The sequence below is a fragment of the Pezoporus occidentalis genome, unplaced genomic scaffold, assembly GCF_034315485.1.
Source record: "Pezoporus occidentalis ecotype Australia unplaced genomic scaffold, CSIRO_AGI_Poc_V1 ctg237, whole genome shotgun sequence".
Taxonomy (NCBI): domain Eukaryota; kingdom Metazoa; phylum Chordata; class Aves; order Psittaciformes; family Psittacidae; genus Pezoporus; species Pezoporus occidentalis.
Genome location: NW_026914255.1, coordinates 824,384 through 845,059, shown reverse-complemented (window position 1 = coordinate 845,059; position 20,676 = coordinate 824,384). Strand labels below are relative to the sequence as shown.

The following is a 20,676-nucleotide window of genomic DNA, read 5'->3' as shown; positions in this document are numbered from 1 at the left end:
TATTACTTCCACAGTGCATAATGTTCATTTATTCATTCATTCTTACTATGTCGTTGACTTACCTGCCTAATTTATAATATACAAACCCTTTAAGGAGTGGATTTTGGTATCTTACAGGACAGCAGCAATGAGCAGGGGAACCAGACAATGGCACTGGCAGCCCTGCAGAGATGAGGACCCTTGCAGCCTGCTTTTTTCCAGCAGGCACTGGATTCACCCAGGGTGTAACTCAGAGCATACATATTTCATCCCATCATCAATGTTATGTTTGACTAACACTTTTCTCAAGCTTGATACACTAGAATCTTATAGTCCTCCCCAATTCCAGCTGAGTTCTATTACATGAGCTGTTTGATATCCTCCCTTTAAAACTGCTGACATCCTTCCCTTGCCCTTGCTCCCTGTCCCTTCCCCAGGGATGTTGATCTTGCATTTTTCTCTGAACAAAGGCTTTCTGAAAGCAGGAGCACCCCCGGCTGCCTCCTGCTACTGGCTCCCCCTGCAACCCTGCTCAACTGAATTGTGCTCTTCTCATTAGCATCAATGTAAAAGTTGTTCTCACCCTATAGACTCTGCTTATTATTGGCTTTAACAGAAGGAATTGTACACCTAAATAACAACACCCAGGCTGAAATCAAGTTCTGTTGTTTCCTTCCTATTGCTAACGTGTCCAGAGCAGATTTATTAAAACCAGGAGTCAACCCCTGGAGAAGCTAGAGACATTGCCTGTGAATACACAACTTTGGTGTTTGTTCCTCCTGCCTCCTCCACTGCTGAGCTGCCTTCTGATAAGCAACTTGCCAGGGTAATTATCCACAGAGATTTTAAGCTGCATGTTTTTCTCTCTCTGGGCTAATATAACCCAGATGTGGGAAAGGCATGGTTTTAATCAGTCCTTCCATACATCCCATGACACTTGGTCACATGTGCACATGTAGGTATTTGCATCACCCAGTAAAATAACTAGATTGTACACAATTAACAAGCTGGCTGTCACATACCATTTAGTTTGCCCTTCTTTTGTAGGAGTTTAGTACTGCCTTTGAACAAATTAGTTCTGCAATGAAACAAGTAAATACTCCTAATGATTATAGACTGCTCTTTCCATAGCTACAAAAGTTTTTCTAATAGATTGACTATGACCTTCAAGTAGCTTCACTGCAGGTAAAAAGGGAAGGTTAAAAGCTATATAAACGTATACAGACAACATATAAGAGCTTGGGAAACAGGTAAACCAGTGTTCTTCCAGCACTTGGACAGTCATTTAAGGGAGACACACCGTCAGAGCCCATATTAGAAGTGCTCTATAACCATCCAGGGTCTTTTTTTCCCGAAGCCAGTGATGAAGCCAGACTCTAGGGAGAACAGAGCCCTGCATGAACTGCAGGGTCACTTACTAGCACCACACTGAACAGCACAGGAATGACAGCTGCTTCTCTTCCCTGGTAACACCCATGGCCAGATGATGTTTTGGCAGGTTTGCTCCCAGATGACTCCTCCTCCGGTACAAATACTCTCAATATCAAACTTGGATCCAGAAAGTTAAAGGAATCAGCTCAATACGCATGGGTTCACATGGATTTCCATGGATTCCCAGCCATTCCAGCACTTGCTGCATGGGAAACCCCTACACGTAACAGCCCCAGACAAGATGTTCCTCACCCACCATCCATCTCAGGCGACTGCTGCCAAGACCTTGACCTTACAGAAGTGAATGCATCTCAGCAAGCTACCCTTACCTCTTCAACTGCTCCCTTAGCTGAGGGAAGAGTCAGGTAACCAAGCCTCCTGGCTGACATAGTGCAGAGAGGAGCAAACCCACCACTAGCACCACTGCTGTCCTTCAGAGGAAGCCACATCACCCTCTCCTCCTCACTGGGGATGCAAAAGACCAGCAGTCAGTGACATCAAAAACACCTGCTTCATCTTCTGGTCAGCAGCTTGTTGATCACATGAAGAATGGGCACGAGTTTCAGCCTAGCAAATAAAACATTAAGGACTTGCAGATGATCAGAAACCAGTTCACATCAGGAGATAAAGTAGATCTGTTTCTTTCCTTTAACCCTAGCAAGGGGAAAAAAATATGAAGCAAGAGTATTTTACTTTAAGAGAGGACTGAAGTAGATTCTGAATGGGAAGCAGGACCTTTACAAATAATTTGAGTAAAACATTACCTGTTAGCAGACACTGATGTGCCTTGAGTGCAGGACTGGGGTGACAGCGAGGGGAGGCACAAAGCAAAGCTCAGCACAACTTGGGGAAGATAAAAAGGATAACATTTACACCATAGACTCCAATTCTAAATTAGGTCTTGGGTCGAGAATTGAGTCTTGACCTAAAACCTAATTAAGCGAGATGTAAAATAACAACCTGCTTTCTTCAGAAGGATCAGAAAATGGGGACAGGAGGACAGCAGTAAACAAGATTAATCAGAAGTTTGGTTTTCTTGGCTTTTTGTACAGCAGATTTTCCTTCTCTCATTAAATGTCTGCTATTCACTGATTTCTCAAAAAGAGAATAAGTAAGTCCAAAGCTCAATAATTAAATAACCTTGACTATTGGCTTCATAGGACTTGCTGCTTCAGGGATGATGCTGACCTTGCCATGCCTACTGTGACCATCACAGGCCTGCTTGCTGCTAGTGTGGCTGGAAAACAAAGGAACCAGGAAAGAGAGCAGATGAAAACAGAAACACCAAGCCACAAAGCTCAAGATGCATCACAATGATGTTTCCAAATGCCAATAGCTTTGTTGTTGTTGTTTAAATAATTTTCATTCTTCTAATTCAGCTTCTGCTTTGAAGTCCTTCTGCTGCTTCCAAGCCAGCCTGTTGCAGCACCCTGAGCAAACACTGAACTAGCCAGAGGATTAATATTCCACTGCTAGCCTTTAGAGCCATCTTTCCCCTAAGTTACCTCCTCATTTTTAATTACCAAAAATAAAATAAAATTTAAAAAAATCAGTATTGCAGGAAACAGTTACATGCTTCAACTTGTTTGGTTGACAGCCCAGTGGAAAACTTACCCTGAAACTTGTGGTTATTAACTGAAATATTAAACCAGCATGATTCTAAATATTCTGTGTTTACTTATTATCATCATATTTTCAAAATACCTAACAATTCAATACTGTCTTCTTAATGAAAGGCAGCCCTAATGCACCTGAGACAATACTGACAGGTAGAACCCAACAGCCATTTACATCTTAGAGTGGGTTCCCCTCTGTAGATAGACTGCAGCAAAGAGGGCTGCTCTTTTACTTACCTGATTTTGATTTCTTTTAAACATGGGAAAATAGGAAAACAGATTATTTCCAATATGTTGACTCTGCAAAAGAAAAATCTATAAAAGCACAAGAATTAAGTTTTTTTCCGCTTTTTTATATTTTCAACTGTAATATAAAAATATGATGTTGATTCAAAAGTCAGAGAAGGTCCATGTTGATAACTACAATTCTTTTATTGGACATATTTTACTGAGCATTGAACACTTGTTTATGTAGGCACAGATTTAAGAATAAACCACAAAATCGAAAGGATAAAGTGCAGACCTGTACCGATAAGCAGGCCTGGTAAAGTCAGTATACTCTTTCAACTCAGCAGAGAAAAGAAAGAAAAAGGGGGAAAAAACTGCCATTATAAGAGAAGTATATTATAAATTACATTCTGTGGTAGGAGAACTATACAACCTTTCCTGTGAGGTCCACAGCACTGGAAGACTCAAGTCCCCTGTGTACAAGCACACTGAGTTTGCCACAGGAAATATCTTAAGACTCTGACTTACACAAGTCGTTCCTTTATATGAAAACTTAAAGGGATATTGATTAAAACAGTTCTCTTAACATCATTTCTTTATATATTTCAGAATAGAAAATTATGCACTCGAACAACCTCCCCCCAACAAAATGTTTCAGCAAATACTGATTGAGATGAGAATGAGTGAAAGCGGAAGTGAGTGCAAGCCATGACTTTAAGCGATGGTCTTTGCTAGATTTCATTCCTGCTTACATCTGAATTTTCTCATTAAGAAGATTCAGAAATAAAATGGTAAATTGGACATATCCTTGTCTTTCCCCATCTCATAAGGGCAGTTTTCTACAGCTATTAGTAACAGCAAAAAAAATATATATTTCCAGAGCTTGCACAAATGAAAAAAAAAATAAAAATGCAGAAAACAAGAGGGAGAATAAAAACTAATATAACCTAAAACATTATTTTGTAGTAAACAATAGAATATAACGTGCAATAGTGCAATTTCTCCTTTGCTGCTCCAACAATGAAGTCTTGGTAGATAGTCCACTGCAAGTCAAGGTACGGCATTCCACATCTAACTACGTGCTTGTCGGGCACTGCTGGGTTTGCCAGGCTTTGGAGCCAAGTCACTGTGTCCAGGCTCTCCCTTCCCCTTCCCGAGGTGGTGGAGTTTCTGATCCCAGCGCTGCATATTGAAAGGCAAAGAAATTACTAAAGAGATTGCAAAAGAAAAACTAAGTAAGTAACTTGTATGTAAATCAACTTCATGTCTTTACAAACAGCAGCAACAAAACATAAACCTTTGCTGTTTCCACTGTGTTAGCCTGGAGGAATGCGAGGTCACTGGTAAATAGAAAAACCAACTCCTGGCTTTCTTGTAGCCTCTGTGAATGAAAGGTTCTGGTGTCCCCAGCATAAGAAGAACATGGAGCTGTGGGAGCAAGTCAAGAGAAGGCCACGAGGATGATCACTGGAGAAGCTCCCATATGACAGGCTGAGAAAGTTGGGGCTCTCCAGCCTGGAGAAGAGAAGGCTGTGTGGAGACCTCACAGCAGCCTTCCAGTATCTGAAGGGGGCTACAAAGATACCAGAGGGGGACTCTTCATCAGGAACTGTAGCAATCGGACAAGGGGTGATAGGTTCAAACTTAAGCAGGGGAGATTTAGGTTAGATATAAGGAAAGAAGTTCTTCCATGTGAGGGTGCTGAGGCGCTGGCACAGGGTGCCCAGAGAAGCTGTGGCTGCCCCATCCCTGGCAGTGTTCAAGGCCAAGTTGGACACAGGGGCTTGGAGCAACCTGGTCTAGTGGAAGGTGTCCTTGCCTGTAGCAGGGGCTTGGAACTGGATGATCTTAAGGTCCCTTCCAACCTGAATGATTCCATGATTCTCCAAGTGAGAAAATAACTGAGTTCCAGAAAAAAAAAAAAAAAAGCAACCAACAAATGACACTGCCACTTGAGACCTAAAACTAAACAGAAGTCAGCCCACAGTGGTAATGTGGTACTCTGCGGCCCTGGATTTTGTGAGGTTCTGCCAAATCAAACAACAATTTGAATAAGATCTTCATATCTTTTCACTCATGTCATCTCTGTTGATGTGACAAATTCGCACACAGAGAAAATCCTGCATTTGTAATCAGAACAGTATTTTCCTGCCAGTCACCATTAGCGCTCTTGAAAAAAGTGTTGAGTGGAAGAGGAGACTGGTTTGCACTGGCACAACCATTAGGTCAAATCAACAGCAGAGCAGTTAGGTCAAAGTAAGAATATTCTGTGTAAAGTGACAATCCTAACAACATTGAAGTCATCTGACACTTTGCTGTTCATCAAAACATAAAAAGGAAATCCTTCCAGATCTTGCAAGGCATTAGAATACATTTAAATTAGAAAACATTAAAATACATTTTCATATATTGCTTGCATTTGAGCTCATTGCTTCCAATTCACCATGACATGACTACCTTACCATGAACCTCATTCATCTAAGCCAGGAAAGTAAATTTAAAATAGCTGCTAATCCACACAATTTGGTAAATGTACTGTATTTAAATAAATTACACTAAAAAGTGTAATTTTGTCTTGTTCTGGGAAACACTTGTAAAGCCCTTTTTTAATTAATCAGTATCACAATCCCAATGAAACAGGCCTGTGTTGCAGAATTCACAGCTTGCCTACAGAGATAAAACACTCCCACTGTTTGTTTTTTGAGACAGGTTTTGATTGCTGATGCACTAGTGTATTTTGGATAATTCAGTGTATCTCTTCAGTTCATTCAGCACGCATTTCTACGTAATATAGCAAATAACACACAAAGTTAACTTTTAACATGTGTACTTTGTTCCCTCATTTTGAAAAGATTAGGTAGATGGTTCACGGTATCTGCTACAATTGACTTTTGGTGAGGTATTTTCTTACCTTTACTTTTTTACCAAGACGATCCTTCCATTTCTCAGCTATGGAGCCTTCCACCAAGAGTAACCTACACAACAGAGACAACCAGTTACTCCATCAACAGGTACACACAAGCTATACAACCCAATATATGCAAGACTAAGATCTGTGTACCTGAAGAGACCCCTGTGCCCCACTGAATACCATTAAGGAGATGTAAAGAGTCTCACCAAGTTTCCCTTTCCTGGTGGCTCGGAAGTTCAGCTTTATTGGCAAGGAAACAAACAACAAATATGCTCCAAGGACAATCAGAAAGTTACCTGGAGCGCTCCTCGTCTTCATAGCCCATAATGATGTACTCTTCGTTGGCACTGAGTGGTGGGCACAGGCAGCCGGAGTTTGTGTGGAGGTTTACAGTGTCCTTTGGGATATTCACCAGCGAAGATTTTAGGATCTCCTTTACTTCCACTACTGCAGTGACGTCGTGACATTTAGTCTTCACCTCCTTCACTTTAGCCCGAATGACTGGGAAAAAGTCACAAAGAGTGTAGTTAGCAGCAGCAGATAATGCAGGTCACCCCTAAGCCATTCTTGGTGATCTCTAGGATTAGTCTTTTGCATGGTCCATTATCTAAAGCTCAGCTGAACTCCAGCAATGTCCCTGCCCCCATCACTTTATTACTTCATCCTCTACTAATACAGTCCAGGTAGCTTAGTATATCTCATAATAGTACTCCCATGAGCAAGAGTTAGATATCAGTTGAATTATGTCCTGCTTAAGTTGGGCTTTAACTTTAGCATCCCTTCTTCTTTGCCATTTCCCCTTTAAATATATTTTATTCATTCCTTATAGGATCTCCTTCTCCCTCAGGCTGTCACTGCTCCTTCTTGACTGCTTGCAGTACAAGGGACCAAACTTTATTTGTCACTCTCAGCCTTTCATGAAACATGAATGTGCATTAAAACTTCTCACATCTCATCCAACTACTGCTGGATGACAAGCCCTTACCTTTTTTTTCTCTCTCCAGTGACCCAGCACCAATCTGCTCTGCTCTTTATGAGCTCCAAATGCTCCTGATCTTGACCCGATGACCTGTCTAATTGTTTCCTCCCTCACCCTTTCTTTTTGCCTTAAGTTGCATAGAAAGAAAGTTGCCTTTCACAGGGAACACTTTTCATTCTTTCATGGTCACCAAGTGAACTGATACTACATGCAAATGCAAAGCCAATCCAGAGGTCATGCTCTAGAGAATGCCACATCTTTCACAAATAGCAGATTCCCTGGATACCAAATTTCTTCCAATCTATGTGAAAAAGGTATTATGGGAGAAAACCATGGACTTACACATCTTCTTTCTTCACATGCATTGCCCATAAGGACCATCAACTACCATGTATTGCAACCACATTAAATATAGCTGTCAACAATTAATTAGTTGTGCATTTAATATACACAATTTATCCCAAGTGATTCACTTCCTTAAAGCCTTTTAAGATTTTGAAACAAAGTCTTGCTGTGGTTCACAGTTATTTCAAATGCATTTTGAAGCCTCTTTAATTTCAAGAGCTTGACAAGATGGGCAGTAGCATTGTCAGTGACTTTGTACCATGTGCGGGTACTAGTCAATTTGTAATAAAACAACATAAAACCAACTAGTCATCTAAAAAAACCATTGATGTCTGAATAATATCATAATATTTTTAGCTTTTAATAGGATCTATTTTTAAAAGAAGTTTATCTGACCATAGTTGCATAAATGCATAATCTTAATAAATATTACATAATCTCTACCATTTAAATGAAGTCTTTAAGTTCACTGAGCTTAAGGGTATTCACATCATTAATGGGAAAAAGGATGGGCCTGATTGTTCAGTTCCTGCAACATGTATTCATTGGCTTCATTGACTTAATTGACTTAAAATAGTATGAAGAAAAGTAGCAGCCTGGACCTTTCATATGCCTGAAGACCAGGACAGTCTGGACAACAAAAGATATAATATGCACTTTTACAGATGTTACTGACAGCATAACAGGTGCTTGCTGCTGGCTCTGATATGCAAGAAGGAAAGAACCTTGTATGCCTGTTAGATCCCATGGTGAGTTTGCAGGCACGAAAGTGAGTAAAAACATCCTTTCCTGCAAAAGCAGAGCATACAGGAGCTGGAAATCAAAGAGACAGTTCAGACACAGCAGCCCACAGCGTCACTTTTGTCATATCCCCTTTCACACTAAAGAAGTGCATGAATCCCAGCTGCGTGTGCTGACACTGAAATAACACTCAATGTCAACAAAGATACTCTTTCACTAACACTAAGCTAATCCCCTCCAACCTTCTTACTTGGACATGTTTTGGGCCACATCCTCCATCTGTAATAAGTGCCATTGGATTTGCTATCATAACTGGGACCAGAGGCTTTTTTAATGAGAATCTTCCCCTTACTGTAGCCTTAAAAATGTTGGGAGCTGGCCATGCAGCTGTTCTTACCGTAGTTATAGTTGTTGCGTAGGTAGGTCTTCTGGGTTGCTTTTATAGGCTTGCATTTGCAGCGCTCTGCAAAATCAGACAGTTTTGTTCAGCATGAAAACAGCACATGTTCAGTGACCATCTCTCTAAAGCTCACTCCTAACGAAACAACTTCTTTATTACAGGAAAGTGAAATATTAAAAACCACAGGGCATTCCTGAGCTGTTCTGTTGGAAGATGTTGTGGAACTCATGGCTGGAAGATGTTGAGGTCTCATGTACCTCAAAGGTTTCCAGGAGAAAACTTGACATGCTGAAATTTAAGAAACCAAAGTAAACTACTTCAACCAACTAACCCTGTAACAACAAAGACAAAAAGACTTGGGAGTATGAAGGGACAAAATCTTCCATTTTAGGGCAATTCAAGGTTCAGTCTTGGTCTCTTCTGTGCTTGCAGGAGCTGCAGCTCTACATCCTTCTCTCTTCAGTATTGCACTTACTGAATGCCCTCCTTTCTGCATCTTTAATTGCACAGGCTGTAATACAGACACAGAAAGCAAATACTATGACAAAGCATGACTCGACATTTGATTGGAGACTACATAGCTCAGCTCAGTTTAGCAAACTGGGATATTCTGGCCAGCAGGCCTTCACTGTAAGGAACAGGACTTTTGTGGCTAATTCTCAACATACATTCCATCTTTGGAGTTGTATACTGTAAGATTTCCTACAGTGGCACAGCCCCTTTATAAGTTGTCCAAGAACTACAGTCAACAGATGAAGCATGTTGGAGCATAGTGGGACCAAGTGGCTCCCTGCTCCGAACACTTCTGGGATGGTCCCAACTAAATGGAACCTCAACTATGTCCCTTCAGCAGTGTCTGGCAGGAGGTTCAAGACAGACTGAGTTTAAGAGGTTGAACAGCTTCACTTTACTATTTCAGGTGTTTGGTGTCACCTTTGATCCTGCTCTGGACTCTTCCTCAATTTTTGTGTAAATTTTACACAGTTTTATTATCACCCAGAACCTCAGGTTGAATTAAAATAGAAGCATTATTAGGCCATCCCTATGGTGGAAAGGATGGCCTTCAAAAGGTAAATCAAATGAGCACTGTTGAAGCAGCATTTCCAGTAGTGCAGCTTCCAGACAGCTGGGAACTATAATGGAGGTAAAAACATTTTCATTAGTGCCCAGGGAGTGCTCATGCTGAAGCTCCAGGCTCATGTGTTCATTAACACCACCAATACTGCATGGCTATTGTTCTAAAGCAAATATTTACTTATTTCAACCTAGTGTCTAAGTGGAGTTTGGTGGAGCCATTTCAAACAGCAGGCCCCAGTATTACATGATCATCTATTTTGACATTTGACTTAATATTTAATTGGAAGTAGACATAATGCAGCCTATTTCTATACACCATCATGCTAAAATACCAATGCATATAAGCTAGTGATTTAGTTAAACCTAACATGAAGAGTCTGAAAAAGAACTTTTTTTTGCTATATAAGATTCTTGCATATTAAAAAAAAAAATAAATGAATCTTGGTTATGGACTTCTCAAATCATTATTTTCTATTGAAAGAATTTTTGTAGCTGAAAATACAAAAAGAAGAAAACAAAACAGGAAAAGAGAAGAACATTTCTGAAGAAGAGTGTATTGTTTCCTTGAATTTCAAACACATCCTCAGGAATCTACATATAGAGTCCTACAGACTTCAGCTTTTGTATGAGTCTTTATTACAATAACAAAGGCAACGAACGGAAGTGATTTTTGGCTTCCCTTCTGCCTCTGGGAGCTCATGCATACTTTAGGCCAAAGTATGCCCTGTTTTATAAGCTGCCTTGAAACAGACCATAAAAGATGTGCTCCTATGACCTACACTTCCACAGGCATCTCAGCATTCAAGTCCAACAAGTCGTACACTTCAATGTTCTCCTGCTCTACAGTTCTTTGCTCTATGGCACAAGTAGAATAAACCAGTCTAAATTACAAGCCAAGAATACACAGCCTGAAACTTCCCTTGATTTTAAGATTAGCCTCAAATTTCCCTTAATTTTAAGATGGCATTGGATTATTTTTATTAATTTTTTTTAGTCTTGTTATAGAAACAAATTGTAGACCTGCCTGTGTTTTTAAAGAAGGGTAACTCCTAGCTGCCCCAATGCTTTTCAAATTTACACTTCAAAGAACTTTACAAAACGCTGCATTATTCCTAATTACTATCTAGACATACAGAAACTAACACAGAGTCACTTGCCAAGGTCAGTTATAAAGTCAATTTTAGAGGTAGAACCAGCTCCTCTCTCCCAGTTTCTGTTTCAGTGACGTTCAAAGAAAGCACAATGTGAGTATTAGAGAACATATATTTGATCAGTGCCTGTTTCTGGCAAAGCTGACTTTTTCTCAGGTTAATGGGAGTTTTGCCATTAGCTACAGAGTGTCAAACTTAACCCACAAGTTTTAAGTCAGAATTAGCCATTATCTTCTCTGGTTTTGCCCAGTGAAAATCCATTTAGTGATTATTCTCACTGTTCAGTACAAAATGTCTCATGAAATCAGCACAGCCCTCTTGATTTCTTGTAGATTTTGCCCTGACAAAAGCAGAAGAGAAAGCACTAAATGGTGGGCTAAAGAGTTAACTGAGTTGTGGACCTCTTGGTCCACAGGATGAGAAGCCCCAACTCTCACCTGCCCATGGGATACACAAAAGAACAATGTATAGGATTCCCAGACAAGATAGAGTATTTAAACAACACCCAATACCCCTCTTACTTAATCAAATATTAAAGAGATGGAAAAACTATAGCTTGTTATGCAGCTTTATTAATGTCTACTTACCAATGCCGGCGCCTCTACAATTGCCATTATTGGAATCCATAGGGAAATCTGGCATGTATATAAAGAAATGTTAGTATTCTTAATTTGGTATTACTTCAATATACCCACATTGCCATCTTTTCTTATTCTCCAATATTTTGTATATTAAAACGTCATCACTTAATTAATAAACAGATTGTAACGATCTACAGGTCAGCCTGTTAAAGTTGACACGTTATCTTATCTGAACTTCACCCAAATCCAGAACATGATGTTAAATGCTTTCGCAAATTAAATATCCCATTTCTACTAGGGGAGGATGAGGATGGAAATTTATAGCATGTCTACAAAAAGTATGTGTACTGTTTGCATTTAATTAGATGATGAAGGAGAAATTACTTTTGGTTTGTTTTTTGGGTTACTGAGGAAATCAAACCAACCAACCACAATCACATCATTGAAGCAACTGCCAAGGCAAATGTTTCAGACCTTTCCCTTCCCCTCAGTTTAAAAACATGCTGATTAGTTTGAAGGACAGATAAGGAACAGAAGGAAAAAAAGGCACTATGTCCAAAGCACTGCTTTTAGACACATTCGTAAGTGGAATGTGTCCCACATTAGTAAAATGCCCCATTTCAAACCTATTGTTTATTAAATCATACAATTTAATGGATTTATACATACACTTAATGATAAAAACCAAGTATGTTAATGCATAGAATGTTGTACAAGTTAGGGGGAAAAAAATTCAAGAGAAACAAGATTTGAGAGAGCCAGTATACTTTATTAAAATGATACATAAAATGGGAAAACAAATGAGCTTGCAAAGGAAAAGCATTTCTTTAAGTTTGCATGCCCAAATGTTTATGCAGGCTTTTTGCAGTTCTGGAAGCTGGTATCATACAAACATCATGTTTATTATATCCTTATATGATCCCTCACACAACACCACTGCTTTTACAATACAGGACAAATGAATACCTGACCGTGTAACAAAAGCTCCTCTCTTGCAGCTTGAGCTGTAAGGATCTGGCCGTAAGACAGCCCAGGACACTGATAATACTTGGTATAGGTGAAGGTATAGGTTTAGATGTGTGAGCTAAGTTTTAAGGGCTGAGGCCATCATTTAATCACAAATTCTGTAAATATATATTTAAAATACCTGCTTACAAGAAATCTACTATTACTTACTTAATCTTCTAATTTGGCCATACTTCTTTTTTAAAAAAATATTAAAAACCTCCACCGTAATACATATTTATACTACTCACAGCATCATGAAACTTCCTTTACATAAATGAGGATATGACTAAATGACAGGGCAAGAGTAAATCTGAAAAACAACTAATTCCCTCACTAACATAATAATTAACTTCAGAAAAATTCAGACCTCAGGCATAACTATTCATACCAACATAAAGAACAAAGGATATAGAAAATAGGATAGAATAGATGCTCTTATGTCCAATATCCTGTTGCTAATAAAAAAATTCACATCAATTTTCTTCCAAAGAAAGTTCCAAACTACCACAAGATTTTAGTTTATAGAACAAGCCCAACATTTTCATGGAGCCGGCTTCGTCTTTGGTTAGCAGGTACTTCCATGGCAGCCGTAAGGCTTCCCCATGCTACCTTGCACCAAACCAAATTACACACGCTAATTCCTACTTACTGCACCTAAGCTATTCTCACATTAAAAATATCCCTGTTGTTATCACTGGTATTTAAAAATTGTGACCTCTACCATTATTATAAGATTGAAAAAAAAGAGGTCTTCATCGAATTTAAATGTTTTTTATGGTGCATCAGGTGCTTTCTGGTATTCCAGGACATGAAGAGAGTGGAATTTAAACGGTTTTCCTCTTGCAAATGGTAACTAAAAGGATGACCACATTTATTCTCATTCTTCCTCTCCTGGACCAATCCTCTGTTGCCCTGTTCATTTAGACAAATTGTAGCTTTAAACCTGCAATTCCTTTTGACATAGTAAAAGCACAAGAGAGCGCTTGGGTCCATACACTGACCATCCTCCCATCTGCTCCCACTGCAGACAGAAGTCTGTAAAACCTCCAAGCCACCAACCAGGAGAGGTGCCTCTACCTCTCCATGTGCCTAAGACTGTCCTGAGATGTTTCATCACTCCCTGGGCATTCAAGACCCCTGCAGAGAAAGCTCTCCACATTCACTGCTCGCCTCATTTGGTTGTCTTAGCCAGCTTCTCAGGTTGCCTTCAAGGCTGCCTGACTTTGCATATGGACAAGGCAACCCTTTCTGGTGCTTCATGTGGCCCAGCAAGCTACAATTCCTACCAAAACAGATACTTCAGTTATGAACAAAAGGATGGTTTGTTCACACCTTCAACGCATATCCCCAATGTAAATAAAATGGTTACTGGGGTGTCCTGGTTTTGGTGCAGAAAAAATCTTCATCAGCAGAGGAGCCATGGGAAAGTATCATATTAAATGTTTTACATCTTTACATCCACAGAGGGAACATGGAAGGATAAAGAAGCCCTGAAGTGAACTCTCCCCTCCTAAATCATGGCTGATCCAAGTAGTCACGGCTTTATGATATTCAAGCAAACCAAGTCAAGTCACTCTGGAAGTACAACTCAAAATCAACCAGAGCCCAGTAAGGGGGTCACAGCCTTCCCTGGCCACACCTGGATGTACAATACCCATGTGTCTTGGCTGAAGAACTGTCCTTCAAACTCACACCAATGCAAGGAGGACTGGTAAACACTTAACACACCCAATATAAACCTGGTCCTGCAAACAAACACAGAACTAAACTGCTTTCCACCAGAAGCTGATTTCCACTCCTAGGTACACCACTCATTATATTTGTACCAAATTACAACATGCCAGAACCTCAACCCATTCCTAATTCTGCAGTAATTCATTCATTCACCAGGTCACTCATCCTGCCCCAAACCAGAGGTTGCAGATATCTGATGAAGCAGCTGGTTGAGCAACAGGAGCAATTCAGACATGGTGTTCAGAACAGCTTTTAATGGAAACAGCTGCCACTTCAGATCCTGTATGTAGGCTATGGTGTACAAGATGCTGTGCTCTGCAACTGTGGCGGGGTGTCTGTCAATGACAAAAGAAGGAGTAAACAGGTACTGATACGTTGTGTCATGATTCATTTCCCTGCTTATGAGGGCTTGGGCGAGTCAAGCACTGACCTTGCCTTGATGCTTACCTTTCCTAGCACATTCATCCTTATTTAGGGAGCAGTTTCTACTGATAAAAGAGTGGGCTTGTGGAGGGGACCGGTGACCTCCACCACTGTACGACACGTCTTGGGAAAGGCTTCCCACCTCCCTGATCCTTCCCCTAGTCAAGCTCATACCGGCTGGTCCCTTCTCAGAGGGAACAGATGGGAAAAGGGTCTTGGGCCAGTACCGCCACCACAAAATCCCACTCCGTGACCCCAGCAGGCTAAGGGGCAGAGACCTCTCTCCATCAGGAGATGCACACTGCTCATTCTTCCAGTTGTAATGCAGATGGGGGTAAGGAGGGAGGAAAGAAAGCTATTTTTAAAGATAAACCACTGACTTCCTATTGTTCCACTTCTCCTCAGAGGCGACCTCTGTGCCAAGTCTTGTCTGTGCAAAACAATCTTTCTGAAAGAAGTATCTGTCACTGATGATCAGCAGGATTGCCAAAGAGGAAGTATTATCCAGAGTTGCAATCCAAAGGCTTCCTATTAAATGTTGTTTAAGAGGAGGGGGAAAAATCCGAACTGTTTTTTTTCCAATAAGCCATTTTCATTAACTGCTTTTCAGAGGGATGCTATGTAAAACACCGTAATCAACCAAGCAAAAAACCCAAAGAAACCACTAACTCATCCAGGCAGACAGGCAGGTATGGAGGACTTGAACTACACAGAGTAATCACGGATTAATATGATTCTATAAATATTTATATGATTATGGGTTTATATAGGTTTATTTTACCTTAAAATAAGATTTCAGAAAAAATGTCTCCATCACTAGAATAATATTTCATTTTCTTTAATGTTTAAGGGTGGCTTTTATTTTTTTTTCCAAGAAATCCAAGAGTTCTCCTCAGCCATCCTATGACAGTCACCCTAAATGGCTCAGACACTATCTATACATGGTTGATACCTTGTGATGCTGCTTCTCCTTTCTCCAACATCTCATTGATGTGTCTTCAAGCTATTTTTCTACCTAAATAAGATATGGTGGCACAGACCCAACAGACAGATTTGTTCTCCAGTATACATGGTACCGATCACACTGCTCTGGTCTTACTGATAGTTGCCTCTTCAGAACAGAAATAAACATGTTGCTTGAGTTATAAACACTCTGATAGACAGTATAGCCAAGCACACGTGCTTAAGTGCTTTCCTGAATCAGCATTCCAACACCAATGATGGCTGTGGTCAGGCTGGTCATTTATTATGTGTAATATCACAGACGGGTCCCAGTACTGAAATTTTAGATTCAAGACAGTATTTCTATCTGCACTTCTTGCTGCTTTACAGACTAAAGATCTGACAGGACCCTGAACAAAGGAAGCAGATAACCTGATAGATGTAAGGAGTCGTCAGCTTACGCACACAGAGGCTGAAATATATGGAGCAAGCAAATGGGACATCCTGCAGATGAAGACAGCTTGAACCAATGTCTGCTAGCAGAACTGCTTTCATCCTCAAAAGCATGGGACAGAGATGCAGGATCAAAGCTATAGGAGACATCAGCATGCAGCAATCTGACATTTGGGATGTTAACGTATTGTCAAGAGACATTTTCAGCCTCCATCCTGGCCTATGATTTGTTGGATCCTCCACAAAAAGCCACAACAATCAGTGTTACACCTGCCTCCAGCACATTCATACCAAACCTGGAGCATCCCTCTGCTGCCTGGCTGTAAAGGAACCTGGGTGTTTCCCAAAGATAATGAAAAGTCAAGCTTCCCACATGACATTTGAAGGTGGTCTCTGTAACTTGAGGAACTTCAGCCCCCCAGATCCCTGTTGCAGTACATCAGCTCACACTCGTTCTGGAAACCAGCACAAGCTATCCCTCTAACCAAGCCTTAAATAAGCAGTGGCTTGTTTAGACACAGCAGAGGCCACTCATCCCTTTCAACGAGTGAGCAGCCCTGAAGAACACTATAGAATATCATTTGTTCCTGCAAAGAGGAAGTCTTAGATCTTAACACCCAGGCTGCACTTGGGAAGAGGTTCCAGAGGATGTTTGTGGAGGAATCACAACCTGTGCCCCAATAGCCAAAAGGAAATCTCTTGCTGGGATTTGCCACAGATTTTATAAACCACAGTTTCTCCACATTTTGCAACAATCTATTGGGCACGGGGAATGCACCTCACCAGAGGGGAGCTTCTCATCTTTTACTGCAACGTTAGCCAAAAAAGTCAAATGAACTTCAAACAATCTTCAACTTGGCACCACTGAAATAAGAGTCAAGACCAATTACTTTAATTTTCATGAGCATCTGTACAACCTCTTCCTGGGCACAGAGGAGCAGATGGCAACTGACCCAGCATGATGTTCACCCATTGCAGCTTCCAGCAGGCCACTCAACCTGACTCTGCATACAGCTAAACCATGCACCTGGAAAGATGTATGGTCTAATATTGGAAAGGGAATGGAAACTGGGCTTCCCAAAACCCTGCACCTGCTCCAACAAGGACAAACATCTGGCAAAGTTCCTTCAGGCTGCTGCCTTACGGAAGGGACTAGATAAATGCATTAACTCTCACCAGTACTAATGTACAGACCTCAAAAGGAAAGGAAACAGTAGACTCCTGTTAACTTTGCAGGTAGCTAAAAATTGAAGAAAAATTGAGGTTTCACTTCTGAAGAATAAAAGGACCCTCTTCTACAACAGAAACCCATGAAACAATGGATTTGTAGTTCTGCCTGCTCTGTGAGATGGCGTTTACAGACAGCACGAGGAGCAGGAGTGCTCAGGAGATAAAACAAGAGCAGGTATTCTGTACGCTCCCCATTAGGCAGCTGGTTATTCGTGTCTTCTATTTGGCTGTAATCCTTTATTTGTAGAATTGAATTTGGAAGTGTTCACCTTACTTCTTCCTAGAACAGGAATCCTTCACTCTTCTTTCTAAGGAGCAGTTTTAGTCCCTCAAGAAGGATTCTTTCAGTCTGGTGCATAATGCAACAGTTCAAAATTTTCAGCCCAGAAATGAGAATGTCATCAGGTTCTCATTCACTGAAAGAGAGTTTTCATGGATCCAGCCCTGGAATCCCTCAAAGAGAGTATTGTACTGCTGAGGTCCTCAGAAATAGGTAACTTGGGGGCAATTTTAGCCAAACTTCCTCCCTCCAGATTTGAATGCGATTGCTTTCAGATCGCTGAAGACCTGCCAAGCCTCGCACAGTCTGGAGCCATTTTTAAGGTGGTTTTGAAAGCACCTCAATGTTGTGGAGAAAGGTGCTCCGTGTTCAAAGCCACACTGCCCCAAAACATCACAGCAGGTCTGCGGCCCCCAGAGAGCAGCAACAGCAGTGAGGGAGCAAAAATAGCTGGTTGGGTTCACAGGCTGGGGACAACTGTGGGGGAAGGAAGGATGGAAAGGTGTGAGGGGAGTAGTTAGAAGAGTTAAGAGAGAAACAGTAGTAACCACTGGAGATACCAGCGTGTATAGTCACCAAGATGACTGGAGATACCAGCGTGCATAGTCACTGAGATAAGACCTCAAGAGGTAGAGAGGTGAACTTGATAGAGTCAGAGAAGGAATGGGGTTAGTCTGGCCTACAAATAAACGAGGAAGAGTGGAAAGAGCAGCTTACCTGGGAAGGCTGAGCTGGGGAGCACAGTCAGGAAATTGAAGCGTGAGGTTTCGTTAGGAAAGGAAAACAGGAATTACAGTGTTTGGCACTGCTGGCAGTGGGATACATAAAGCATTGGTAATGGGACAGAAGCACAGTCAAATACTGTGCTGTGCATAACATGGTAAAAAACCCCTTTCATTCACAGGCCACTGCTGGGGAAGGATAGAGAGGTGGGATGGTGGGATCCACTGCCCAGAGTTCCCACAGCCTGGCAGCACAAGGAGCCTGCAGGGTGTGTGGGTGCTGCTCTGCCTCAGGCTCCAGCCCCCCATGCGCCAGTTTTGCTCACCCACTCCTGTGACGGAGAGGTCCAGCAGACCCACCAACACTACAGCTTTGCAGCAAGGAAATGGAGCTTGGTTCCACCAGCAGCAAATGCTTTCCTCGAGTAAGACGGGAACTGTGGTCATTTCGTAAAGGTCAAAGCTCACTCGGGATAACAGCAGATGCTCCTGGCTCCTAGTACCCATAGACGGCAGCTGGACACCTGGCATCAGCCAGCCTGTGGGACCACAATGAGTGCAGCCAGTGACACAGACGCAGAAAAAATGCCATGGGGCTCCAACAGCCCCTTGGAGGCTGCAGGGGTCAGGTACCACCAGAGCTGCCTCAGTGCTGGAAGCAGCTAAGAATGAGTAGTAGTGGAAGGCTGCATCTCAGCTGGGTTCCTCTTTAGACTGTAACTTGTGAGCCCAGGGACCTAATGGGGAACCTGTGCTGTAACTGTGCCTCCAACGCCGACCCCAAAGATGAGCTTGTTTTCTGCCCGTCAGCTGTGCACCTCCAGCACTGGCACGGGAGGAGGCTGAGGGGACCATGTCCTCCACTGGACACGGCTCCTTCCAACAACCCGCCTGCTGCGCCCAGGGCGTGATGGGCGGGGGGGAGCAGCCCCTCTGGGGTGGTGAGTGGCCGGGGATGCGGCAGGGGCTGCTGTGAAGGCCACCACACCGCTCCCGGGCAGCTCTGCCTTCCGAACAGGCACCGCTGCCGGCGGAACAGCAGCACGGGGCATCGAGACACTTCCCGTTTGCACGGAACGAGGGTTGCCGCTCCCGCACTTTTAAGGGTTCCCCGCCACGACGGCAGGGCTGTCACCTGACACACACCCTCCATCCCAAGAGCAAAACTTTTCCAGCAGCGATGAGGCTGGTGAAAGCGGAGAGAGGAGAGAAGCGTGTGTGCGTGGGCAGAACACAGGCTCGGAGAAAGCCTGAAAGAGCGGAGAGGACAGGACCCCCCGGGCGGGCTCCCCTCCCTCCCTCCCACTCGCCGGCGCCCATTGTCCGGACTGGCGGGCACAGAGCGGTCCTGTGAACTCACCGGCGCCCTCGGCGGTGACGATGGCCTCAGGGGAGATGCAGACGCCGCGGTCGTAGAGCGGGAGCTCGTCGCAGGCCAGGCTCTCGGGCCAGGCGTGGCGGTACCGGACGAGGACGGGCTCGCAGCCAGCGCGGGCGCGCTCGCACACTGACTTGCAGGGCTTGATGGGCTCGTGTTGGAAGTCGATGGTGCAGATGGGCGCGTACATGGCGCAGAGAAAGAAGAGGAGGTCGGGGCTGCAGTTGGTGCCCAGCAGTCCCTCGAACTGCTCCATGGCCAGCACGGCATTGGCCTGCGTGCTGTGGTGCAGGTGGTTCGGCATCTTGGTCATGTTCCAGGGCAGTGGCTTGCACAGCGGGATGCGCACCGGCTCGCAGGCCGCCGCCCGCCCCGCCGGCGCCCGGCCCAGCACCAGCAGCCCGGCCAGGGCTAGCACCGGCAGACCCTGCCACATGCCCCCGCCGCGCCGCGCCGCGCCCAGCGCAGCGGAGGGGCCGAGCGGCCAGACCTCGGCGCGGGGGGCGGCTCCTCCGGCCGCGGCGCCCGCGCTGCCCCCGGCGCCCCGCCCGCAGACCGGCCCCTCCGCGCCGGGCGGGACGGGACGGGACGGGGCGGGGGTGCTGCCGGGCCCGCCTCTGCTCTCCGGCCGTGCCGGGGAGCCCTGCGCCGACCCGCAGCCTGGCACCGAACAAAGGAGAGGTGCTCGGCGCCGGGCATGGACGGGAAAGAGTCCCTGTGCGGTGTGAATGGGCTAGCGTGTTTACACTGAAACAGGGGAAGTTCAGGTTAGGTATAAGGCAGAAGCTCTTTACTGTGAGGGTGGTGAGGCACTGGCGCAGGCTGCTCAAAGAAACTACACCCCTGGACAGAGCCTTGGGTGACATGGTCTGGTGTGAGGCATCCCTGCCCGTGGCAGGGGGTTGGAACTGGATAATCTTCCATTTTTTTCCAACCCTAAACATTCTATGGTCGTACATCCCTCTAAGGCAGACATACCTCCCCATCCTCTTGGAACAGTAAGCACTTGCTTCAAGAAAACGCTAAAAACGTTGCTGAGAACATAGGCACAAACACAGTGATTTCAG

The 20,676-nt window shown here is 43.4% G+C and overlaps 1 protein-coding gene across 1 annotated transcript; it reads right to left on the bottom strand.

Moving 5' to 3' along the window:
- Window positions 1-3,439: 3,439 nt before the first annotated feature.
- On the bottom strand, window positions 3,440-20,094 carry FRZB (frizzled related protein). The gene is made up of 6 exons (XM_062621997.1): window positions 19,592-20,094; window positions 11,446-11,493; window positions 8,628-8,693; window positions 6,462-6,666; window positions 6,166-6,229; window positions 3,440-4,436 (listed from the first exon to the last, which is right to left on the bottom strand). Exons 1-6 carry the CDS (start codon window positions 20,043-20,045, stop codon window positions 4,326-4,328), a joined length of 948 nt encoding a protein of 315 aa, XP_062477981.1. The 5' UTR covers window positions 20,046-20,094; the 3' UTR covers window positions 3,440-4,325.
- Between the last annotated feature and the right edge of the window lie 582 nt (window positions 20,095-20,676).

Excerpts from the sequence above, each read along its gene's own strand:
- FRZB (XM_062621997.1), bottom strand. The coding sequence starts at position 20,045 with ATGTGGCAGGGTCTGCCGGTGCTAGCCCTGGCCGGGCTGCTGGTGCTG. Across the intron at positions 6,667-8,627 it reads ACGCAACAACTATAACTACG|TCATTCGGGCTAAAGTGAAG; the intron begins GTAAGAACAGCT and ends ACTTTTTCCCAG. Across the intron at positions 4,437-6,165 it reads GTCTTGGTAAAAAAGTAAAG|CGCTGGGATCAGAAACTCCA; the intron begins GTAAGAAAATAC and ends TTCAATATGCAG.